At 37.2% G+C, this 11,775-nt stretch overlaps 1 protein-coding gene and 1 pseudogene across 1 annotated transcript in view; both read right to left on the reverse strand.

The window, feature by feature from the left end:
- Positions 1 to 4,036: 4,036 nt before the first annotated feature.
- ATP1B3 (ATPase Na+/K+ transporting subunit beta 3) overlaps positions 4,037 to 11,775 on the reverse strand; it is a 42,157-nt gene continuing 34,418 nt past the window's right edge. The window contains exons 5-7 of the mRNA XM_011357431.2: positions 10,648 to 10,704; positions 6,218 to 6,301; positions 4,037 to 4,716 (exon numbers count right to left, since the gene is read on the reverse strand). Coding sequence (XP_011355733.1) covers positions 4,549 to 4,716; positions 6,218 to 6,301; positions 10,648 to 10,704 — 309 coding nt within the window. The 3' untranslated portion in view covers positions 4,037 to 4,548. The remainder of the gene's footprint in view (positions 4,717 to 6,217; positions 6,302 to 10,647; positions 10,705 to 11,775) is intronic.
- LOC111738147 lies at positions 8,210 to 8,328 on the reverse strand (annotated as a pseudogene).

Consider the following 11,775-nt stretch of genomic DNA (forward strand, 5'->3'; position numbering starts at 1 on the left):
ACTGTAGGTCGTACCATCCCTGAGGCAGGGATCTTGTTTTGTCTGCCAGTGAATCCCAAGCTCCTTGTATAGTGCCTGGCACTCACTGGTTACTCAATAAACATTAAAAACAACAAATGCATCCATTCCTTCTAAGGACTGATAGCGACTTTGCAGTTTTCTTCTTTGATGAAGTGCATTCCCTTCATTTTCAAGCTGGTGGCCTCCAAAAGCTTACCTTTTATTCGGTTGAGGGAAAGGGGTGCTGGTGAGGACCTTGTGATGGGCAGGCCTGCACCAAGCCATCCTCAGGAAGCTAGACCCATTGCTGCAGGCCACTGTCCTCCCACAGGGACACAGAAAAAAGCAAAAACCACAAAAATACCCCATCCATAACCAGGCCCTGTTCACTGCACAGGTGGCCTAGTCTAGCTGCAGGCCGGGGGCCCACCAACACAAAGCACCTCTCCTTCGTAAACTTTGTGAATATTATTTCACAGCTGAGTAGCATCGATCCTAGGCTGCTCTTCTTTCAATTCCCTTTTCCTCTCTCCTTTGCCCTGGCTCTGAATACCTGGCACTGCACTGACCATGATGGTCACACGAAGCCTTGTGCTCAAAGGTGGGTCTTCAGAGCAGCAGTGGCAGCAGCACCTGGGAGCTTAAGAATGCAGAATCTCGGGCCCCATCCCAGACGTTGCTGAATCAGCAGATGCATTTGAAACAGGATCCCTTAAGGAATCACATGCTCACAAGGTTCGAGAAGTACTGGGTTTTAGGATATAATCTTCATTGAGAAAATGGCCATATTAGCTTTCTATTTGCTGCCATAACAAATGACCACAAATTCACTGGCTTTAGATGATAGTCATTTATCTCCCATTTCTGTGGTCAACAGTCTGGGCCCAGTGTGGCTCTGCTGAGCTCTCCTCTGGAGCCTCTGGGGCAAATCCGGCTTCCAGAATTCATTTCCTTCTCCAGTTTTCTCTTCAAGAGAGCAACAGTGTATCCAGTCCTCATGCTTCAGATCTGACTTCTGCTTTAGGCTCCCATGATTATATCAGACCCTCTGGATAATGCAGGATAATCTCTATTTTAAAGTCAGCTGATTAGTACATTTATCTTCAAAGTACCTCTTGCCCCGATGTTACACAACCACAGGCATGACACCAGAGGCACTAGGTCCAAATAGGGATTCGTCATCTCAGAAGGGTACTCCCAAGTGCTCTCACTGAATTTTTACTGATTTTTTACAGTACATCTCTGTCAGTTTCTCTACCTGCTACATCCTTCCTCCTCGACCCTTAGTTTCACTCATTAGCCACTGTCTGCCCTTCACTCTGCCACATAATGTCTCTCAACACACCTCAATTCCCTCCCACACCTCAGGAGAGCTTATCTGAGTGTGTTCACATAATTCTGCAAAGATCATCCCTTACCACACCATCCCCAGCTGTCCTCAGCCACCCAGAGAGATCACAAGGAACAAGCCTAATGACAAAAAAATGTAGAATCCCATGTCTGCCATTTCATGTCACCCCTCACTCTCCCTCGGCTCCTGCACTAGAGACCTGAGCAGGACAGATGCACTAGAAGCATGAGGGTCAGGAGGAGGTGGCCTCACCCCAGGTTCACTGGAGCTAGGAGCCCAGCCTCCTGGGGTCTCTTGCCACCAGCGGGACTTCACACTCTTCCACTTTCAGAGACTAATATTTGAATAAGAGTGGTCATGTCTTCAAACAAATACAGAACTAATGACAGCCTTGACAGCCTATCACTAGCTTGTTGGTCACCAGTCAAATCCCGTTTGTCCTCATGAAGGCCCTTTAGAGTTATTTGGTGTCGAGGACACACAAACGACTAAAAAGACTGATTTTAGGAGACATTCTTTGTCATGTTTTGTTTTTCATGCTTAAATACTAGCCCTTATCAGTCCTGCTCATCGAGTGAATTGTTTCTAAAAAGTCCATCCTCAATGGACATATCCTGCCACTCTGACAACTGTCCATGTCAGGCTCCTGAAAGCACACCCCAAAATCACTCCTAAAAAGTTCTGAAGGATGAAACAGGGTAGCATAATTGGTCTAAAGGGGCTTATTTGAAGGACAATACTCACTGGGATGTGAGAAAGTAAGTTTGTTCAAAAAGCAGACACTGCTTTGCCAGTCATGCCTGATCTAGCTTTGTAACCAAGAACATGAACGAAGACTTCAGGTGAACGGATTCTCCCTTCCTGAAGCTCTGGCCCATACTGGCCTAATCTGTGAGGAGCACAGGAGGATACACTGCTCAAAACACAAGCCCTCCAGTGCGGGCACTGGTGGATCTGGAAAACTCTAAATTGCTAAACCAATTTAGTGAAATGTTCAGTTTTCTTTAAACTCAAACTTGACAACTTTACTAAAGCGAAAGCCAAGTGAAATAATTTCCACGGGGATGGTTTCAAATTCACATATTTGTGACTCCTCCTTCCATATAAAAGTGGCACAAGGCTGTAAGGTAGACAGCAGACTTTCAACTCCTTTCAGCACTCTCCTCTCAACGAGTGATAATAGCTCCAAGACAGCAACAAAACTGCGGTTATTCATGCCGTTTTCAAGTTAGCAGGAAGGAAGCACTGCTGAAAAAGGGCGAGCCCTTGGAAATTAACATAAATGTCTACTCCATGTTGGTAATGTGTATTTTCTCATTTAATCCTTGCAGCCCCGAAGGGTGGCCTTACACTCAAGTGAGAGAACTACAGCTCAGAAGATAAGTGATCTGCCTAAGATTTCTAAGCAATCAAATGCAAATCAGGATTTAAAGTCAACTCCGCCTCCCCACTCTGCCTCCCAAATGAATAAGCACAGATTCCATGGGCTTTTCTCTTCCAGCAGACTCTGTATAACAGAATCTGGGAAGTCCTCACGGGCAGAATGGTGGTCCTATTATATTGGACTTTGAGAAGAGGGAAACCCAGCCTTTCTTACCTCACCACCACATGGATGGAGAAAATCTACCAGTGAGAAAGGACAACAGAGCTTTAAGTTACCAAACTCATTTTTACCTTCTAGATTGGGAGAATATCTTCTACAGAAAACCCCACTAAGAAACACTGTAACAAAGAGGTTGAAAATCTGTCTGTAGGACTGAACTATAACTTGTCAACTACAATCGAGGTGATGAAAATGAAATGGAATTTATGTATAAAAAAGTTCCAAGTACAGCGCAGCTTGGAGTTCTAAGGAAACTAACCCACAATTTTCCTTGAGCTAGGAATATAGCATACCAGCTAGTCACTGACAGTTGACTCTTCTTCATCCACTAATCAAACTAGTGCTAGACTCAGTCCCTGGGAATGTAAAGCTGCTTGCGCTTAGCCCTTTGATCACTTGTAATTCAAAGCGTGGTCTATGAAAAAGCAGCATAGGCATCACTTAGGAGGTTGTTGGTGATCTCCAAGAATCATTTTCTTCAGTTGCAAAGAAGCATTCTAAAATGAAAATCTGTTATCACTGAGATCTTAGTGACATAGCAACAAGCAGAGCTCCCAACGGGGCTGAGTGCCCATGACCAAAGCATCAAAGCATCGAGGCCCATCTGCCAGCCAAGGCCACCCAGAGCACTCATGTTTTCTCCAGACAGTCATTCCTGAGCCAGCTGGGTTGAATCCCACTCCTCCTGACTTGCACCAACACAAAGAAAACCTAAAAAAAAACTGTTTGGTTGGAAGCTTTGAATAAGTTCCATGTTTTATATTTCACAATTTACATTTTTTATTAGAGTCCACAGTCTGCTAAATAAAGCAGTAACAAGATATTGTGCAAACTATTATACAATTTAAATCTTAGGAATTTAATTTCATTGAAAAAATTAGGTGCATATTCAAACTGGGTAACCTAAAAATACTGTTTCATCTATGGTCTAAAATACTTTTTGCAAGAGATTTACTTCCAGCACTAAAAATAATCCCATCACTTTTTTTTTACATGTCTTACAGCAAAGTTTGCATTGTTAATCAAAAAGATCCATACAGACTAATTCAGCATGTAAAATAACTTTACAAAAAATCCAAGACGACCTTTCAAATCCATGTTTATTTTCTTTTTTCCTCCTCACATACAGAACCTCCACATACCACATTTTTTTCAGCTATAAAGTCATTTCGTTGGTCAGGTACCATTTCATCCCTAAAACTTTGCTGGCATCAAAATATGACAGTTAACCAGTGTTAAATCTATAAAATATTTACACAGCACAGCACATTAAGCCTTAGACACTTGGCAATTAAACCACATAAAAAAAGGACAAGACCCCCATTCTACATGTTCAGAATCAGGTGTTCATGGTCCCTGTCTGGCGACTGTACAATGGTTCCAAAAGGCAGCAGAGGCAACAGGCAGTTACTTCAGAGGACATTGAACACTGTGATCTGGAAGCACATTATGATGTTACCCTAGTGTCATGTACCACCCCACCTTTCTCTAAGGTGGTCTCATAATTCTAGAATGTCAGGTCCAGCTGATACAAAATGAAGACAGACAACACAACATTTACTCTGTGGAGATATCCTGGATATCCTAACTCCTACTATGCATGCATTGTGATTTTAAACACAACTCGTCCTAAAAACTTGTCACGATCATCATGGTTTTTTAGGTTGGGTGACCCTTCAATCTTGCACTCAACTGTTATTTCTTTTGTGGGACTAGCACCAATGCCGATCTGGACAGCAACTAATGGCTGTAGATACCTCACCTGGCAAATAAAGGAAAACACATTAATTCAAATTCTGTAATAACTTCATTTACATTTTATCGAGAGTTGGTTTACTCTGTAAAAATTTAAAACCGAAAACATCTTAACCTATTAGATTTATTATTTTCTATTCTCTACCTTTTTTCTTAAAACTAGATGTTCATTTATTTTCACTTAATTTTTATTGATAAAATGGCTATGGTTTATGGCTATGAATTTTCCTCTGAGTATTGCTTTAAATGTATCCCATGGGTTGTAATTATGTTGTTTCATTATTTTTTAGATATTCTATAATCTTGGTTTGAATTTCCCCTTTCACCCAAGAGTTGTTTGATAGAAGGTTTCCTATGGAAGAAAGCTAATAATTTCTAGTTATTGCACTGTGATCAGAAATTATCATTTCTAATATATTTCTACTTTATGGAACTTTAGGGTGTATTTTTATGATAAATTTTTGTGACTGCTCAAGGTGTGCTTGAGAAGGCTATGTATTTTATTATCTATATATTATTTTTGATAAACATGCATAAGATGTACCTTACTGATTATTATTTAGGTCTATCCTACTTATGATTGCTATGTACTTTGGTACAAATATACTCAGTTGCTTTACTATCATTGTGGTTTCTAAATATAATTCTTCACTAAAAGGAACTGGGGGCTGATTCCAGGGCTGGGAGAGGGAAAGTACGAGATGAACCTGGAATATCTTGTGGTGCCAGAAAGTAATAAAATGCTCAAAGAATCATGGAAGTATGTCAAAAGGACAGAGGAGCCAGCATGGATGTCTCCTCTCCCACCAGCCAAATCTGGGACAAGTTCAGCACCAAAATAAATGATAACAGATTATAATCCCTGAATAAAATAAGAATCCATGGACATATACGGATATAAATAAAGGGTGGAGATGAAATTAGAAAAATGTTTGGGAACAATCCTATTATTAACTGATTCAGGCAAGAATTAACAAATTCTAAGGCTATGGGAGAAACAGAATTTAGAAAATATTCTCAAATATTTTAAATTTATTGATTACAAAGGAAAACATAATAAATTTACAGTGGAGAAACCTAGCTCACAGCACCTTAACTACGTGTTCAAGGTTATCATCACCACTAACGGAACTAATCAAAATAATATCCCTCCTGATATGCTATTCTAGGACATAACATTTCCTCTGAGGCACACTTGCCAAAAATGTACACCCTAAATTTAAACATGAAAAACAGCAGACAAACCCAAAAGGAAAAAATTATATATAAATGAAGCTTAGTAAGACAAATGAGGTAAAATATTAACATTTGGGAAATCTGGGTAAAGGATCTAGAGAAATTTTCTACTATTCTAGCCACTTGTAAGTTATAAAGCATTTCGAAATAAAGTTTTATAAGTATACATACAGTATGACATAAATTTTATAAAATGATATTTATATATAAACTTAAAGACACATCTGTGACTCCCAAGAATCACAATCACTTAAGAACTTCTAAATACTTACATGCAGTTTTTTCCCATAATATGGAAAATATTTTAAGTCTATACTTCCATTGGGAGGATAAGTTGATAGAGTTATATTTCCACCCTAAAGTTGAAAGCAAAAGAAACCTTTTTTAGGTCAAAAAGCAAATTTAAAAATGTATTTATATTAAAGCAGTATCATTTACAAACAGTATGGGGAGACTACAATGCTGCTTCAACGGCATTAATTACAAATGTATTTCTGAGAAGAGACTTGCTCGTCTTGATTTAAACCCTTTGACATAAACTATCCTGATTCTTCTTACATTTCCTGGTATATATCATATGCTTCCCATTAGAGACCCTTCTAACTTACAGCCAGATCTACTCATGCACTGTCCATAAAATCTTATTTGCCTTTCAACTACCAAATGCATTCATGCTATTTATTATTTGTCTCTATTATTCTTAATAAGCAACTTATAAAAATTCTCATGTAACATTCTGAAAAGACCTAATTATAATTCCTATAATTTTAACACATACTAAGTAACAAATAGACAACAATGATTAAAATCAGTGACAAGTTTACTAAGCACTAATTAAAATAAAACCACTAAATGCTTGAATTCTAGATTAGAATAGACTAATTTCTATTTTTGAAAGCACACATGAAACGCTATAGCAAAACTAAGAATCTCTTCTAAGGAGAAGTCCTACCCTTTGCTTAAATCCTTTAACTGTCATGAAGTAGCACATGTACATGGATGAGAAAGAAATACACAGACAAGTGACACAGGGAAGACAAGACAGCACAAAGCATAGTGATGACGCCCCACAAAAAGGGCACATTCTAACAGTCCAGATCAAAGATAATGTGGAAAGAGCAAGAGATAACAAGGCTAAGAGAAACTGTAGAATCAATTTTTCAATCACTATTCAAATACTACCCTAACATTTGTACTCCTTAATTAAAAATAAATAAATAAACAAATAAATAAATCTTTAAGTCTAAAATAGCATTTTGTATCAGAGAAAAAAACAATCACTTTGATATGAGTGCTTTTCTGCATTAATTGCTTTTGGATAACCTATTTTTCCTTCATATATGAGCTTATTAATTCGAAGAAACACAGATGTTCCCCAAAATGTAAAAAAAAGAGTTTTTCTTTGGATGATAGTTTAATGAACATTTCAGTGTGTATTTTTAGTCAAATACCACACTTAACTGATATTTACTTCATTTAGGGCTAACAATCCTTGAGTAGGCAGGATCAATTGTGGAGGGAACTGAGGCTCAGAGGTAAGGTCGCATGCTCAAGATTCCCATTCTTTTGGTTTGTACCTAAATCATAATGTTGGCAGGCTTTTACTTAAAGTTGTATCTTATACCATATTTGAAAATAAACATTTAGAAATTGTGAAACATTGAAATGCATATCTGAATAATGATGAGATACTTTAGGGTAAAGCATACATGTCATGATTTTCTAATAAATAAGTGGCACCATTTTGGAAACTCTGAGCAACTACATCTAAGGGTCTATTAATAGTCACTAAGTTCTACCTACTGAAAACAAAATAGTTTTAAAGTTAACATATTTTGTTTCTTTTATCCAGTCATTACCTGTACACTACTTAAAGAATACACACCAAATTGGTAGCATTTACCAATTTTTTTCTTCTGCATTTTTCCAAATTTTCTCAAACGAACATGATTCACTTTTGTAAGAAAATATTGAGAAGACTAATGACAAATATTATGTCTTTTGAAGGAACCATCCTTTAACATAAAGGATGCCACCGCTAAGAGCATGTTCTGTTACCTGTGTTTATGCAGTAAATGTTTCCACCTGTTCTATAGAGCCACACCTCTAAAATTTATAGACTCTACTTGATTATTCCTTTGTTATTAAGACCAGGATTTTTCATTAATGTTCCCCTCCTCCCAGCTATTCTAGAAGCCTCAGCAACTTTCTTTTTTTTTAAAGATTACCACTGACTTTTTAAAAAATATTATTATTATTTTTAATGCCTACAGCATCTGGTCTTCCTAGGTTGTCTCCCATCCAAGTACTAACCAGGCCCGACCCTGCTTAGCTTCCGAGATCAGACAGGATTGGGCTTGTTCAGGGTGGCATGGCTGTAGACTCAGCAACTTTCTATTGGGAAGACTTGCAAGCAAGGAGGATCATAAAGAGTTATACAACACAGCTTCTAAATGTATTCTATAGCCTTAATGTTTTCTTTTGTATTAAGAGGTGACAGTATATGCTCACTAGATTTGTAGGATTTATCAAGAAAAGCTGGCTTCGATGTAGCATCTGGTTTTAAGTGAGATTCTAGATTTCTATCCAAATTTCCTGCTGAGCTGAATATGGCATAAGGAGATGAATTGTCTAGGTCACACATGTATACTTTAACCCAGATAAGAAACTACAAACTTTCCAACTTTTTATTAAACTTGTTAGTGAGTACATAATCAAAAGAAACTAGTAAGGATACTCTGAAGCAGGAATTTTCAGAGTGTGGGCCTCAGACCAGCGACATCACCAACACCTGGAAACTTTAGTTAGAAAATCGAATTTTTGACACACAAATGGCCAACAGACATATGAAAAGATGCTCAACTTCAATAGCTATTAGAGAAATGCAAATCAAAACCACAATGATACACCATCTCACACCTGTTAGAATGGCCGACATCAACAGGACAAGTAATAAAAGTGTTGGAGAGGTTGTGGGGGAAAAGGAACCCTCATACAGTGCTGGTGAGAATGTAAATTGGTACAGTCACTATGGAAAACAGTATGGAGGTTCCTCTAAAAACTAAGAATAGAATTACCATATGACCCAGCAATCCCTCTCCTGAGTATTTACCAAAAAAAACTTGAAAACATTTATCTGCAAAGATATATGCATCCCAATGTTCATAGCAGCATTATTTACGGTGGCCAAGACATAGAGACAACCAAAGAATCCTTCGATAGATGACTGGATAAAGAAGATGTGGCACATATATACAATGAAATATTACTCAGCCATAAGAAAAGATGAAATACTGACATTTGCGACAACGTAGATGGATCTTGAGATGATCATGCTAAGTAAAATAAGTCAGACAGAAACAGCTGAGAACCATATGATTTCACTCATATAAGGGATATAAAACTGAAAGCAACAAACAAACATGACAAACAGACTCATGAACACGGGCAGTAGATTAGTGGTTACCAGCAGGAAGTAGGGGAGGCAGGATGTACATAGGAGTAAAAGGGGTCAAATATTTGGCAACAAAAGGAAATTTAACTGTGGGTGGCAAACAAACACAATGCAATATATATATATATATATATATATATATATATATGATGTATTACTGAATTGTAATACAAAAAAAAAAATATCACCTCATCCACAGACATGGAATCCCACGTAACATAGCATCTCTGACCAGAGGACTCTATGGCACAGAGTGTTGGGGAGTGGGACTATGACTATATAATCTGCTGGTCCTATCACACGCTTTACTACCCAGAAGCTAGCTGGATAAAGTATTGGAATGGACAAATAAATAAATAAATAAACAGTACTCTAGCAATTAAAAAAAAAGAAAGAAAGAAAAAAAAAGAAATGCAAATTTTGGGCCTCACCCCAGACCAACAGAGTCAGAAACTACAGGAATGGGACCCACACCAAGCCCTCCAAGTGATTCTGATGTTTGATCGAATTTGAAAATCACTGAGTAAGAAGTTTCTGCCCAAATAAGAAATCCATTCACGGTTAAAAGGAATTACAATTTTTTTTCACAAACAACTTTAGAAGTGATTTCGATTTAACATTTCAAGTAAAATACTTCTGACACACACTTGGAGTTGGAATGTTAATTATTTTACACAAGGATAAAATTAAATTTAGAACTTAAAAGTTTCTCCTCAGAACTCTTACCCATCATTTACATATTTGTCTTAGTTGCACTTGCAGCATGGAGAGAAAACAAAAGAAGTTATGAGATGAAAACTGTACAGCACTCTCAAAAAAAATAAAGTAGGGATAGGAGAGAAAAACCATGCCTCTACCTTAAGGAATATGTATCACATTTCATTAAATCTCAGATGCTACTGATATATACCAACTTATGTACTATTAAGAAAAAAAAATCTTATGCTACACTATTAAGACACTATTAATTTTAAGGCCAACCCCGATTTCAGTGTTACTATGCTAGAAAAAAAGTGAACTTTAGAATCAATGAAATATGGTATATGGAACTATAAAGGCAATGTATATGAAATCAAATGCACATGGAAAACAAGTCTTTTTGAATTATCATGAGCAAACAGAGAAGGGCCACCCCCAAGGAACTTAAAAAAATTTAACGGGGAAAATAATGACTGAAACTCATTAGACTTAAAGTATTAAGATACACTAAAGCTTTAACAGAAGTTGGATTATTTTTTGAATACTAACCTTTACAGCACCAGTGCACTGTATCCTTGGTTTACCTTGAGGCCTTAATCCAATTATCTAAGGTAAAGAAATATTAATTAATTGAAACATCACAAAAGTATGCAACAGAACTTTTTTGCTGGGGACAAGGGGTGCAAGAGTTGAGATAAACACTAACTCTGTGCATTAAACCCCCATTGCCTGTGCCTCTTAATTAATTTTATTTTAGAGGATTAGAATGGACTTTTTGCTATAATAATCTTAGCAATGAACTATCTTATTATACTGTTCTGGGGCAATTTAGAAAATAAAGCAGTTACCAAAGAACAGACCAAAACATAGTATGGCACTGCTACTCCTTAAAATGAGAAACAAGTAAAAGAAACCTTGAAATTTCATTATTGATATGAACAAGTAATACAAATAACAGGAACTGCAGAGGATGATAATAACTACTCTTTATGAAAATATATTAGGTCACAGTCTTCAATGTTTCCATAATGCTTCCACAGAGCCTGACCATATTCCACTCACAGCTGTCCATTCCACAAAATGCATAATACATTGGGGAGAATCCTGCAGCACCATTCGATTTCAGGAAATGAAGCTACTTTCACGTTTGTAGTTGAGATAACAACAGCAACACTATCCTTGCCCAGATAATGACTTTGGAACAAACTATACTGGGATTAAATCTTCTGCTACACTAGGTATGCACATCTCATTATGGATCCCTGTTTGCACCTGATATTGTCTTCCTGTCATGCCCTGCAAAGCCATGTTCCTATCAACAAATATCATCCCAGACCCTCATCATTCAAGTAGGACATAATGAGAAAGAAAATAAACTCAGAAGGTTGGTCCCGTGGGATAAGGAACTGAAACTTGTTTGCTTTATATGGGAATATAGAATAGGTTTTCTAACAATCTAGTTGTCCTGAAGACACTTCTAGGAGTTTGGGATTACAAAAGGCATCCCTGTTAAAAGTAAATGAATTTAATTCATCTTAATGAGCTATATCTTCTAGTTTCACATTACTTTTGGCATACTTTGTTAACCTTAATTCTTAACAAAGTCTTGCTGAAATATCCCTCAATCATTTATTGAGTACCTATTATGTGTCAGGCAATGTTTCAGAATGATCTCTA

Source organism: Pteropus vampyrus, unplaced genomic scaffold, assembly GCF_000151845.1.
Source record: "Pteropus vampyrus isolate Shadow unplaced genomic scaffold, Pvam_2.0 Scaffold35, whole genome shotgun sequence".
Classification (NCBI taxonomy): domain Eukaryota; kingdom Metazoa; phylum Chordata; class Mammalia; order Chiroptera; family Pteropodidae; genus Pteropus; species Pteropus vampyrus.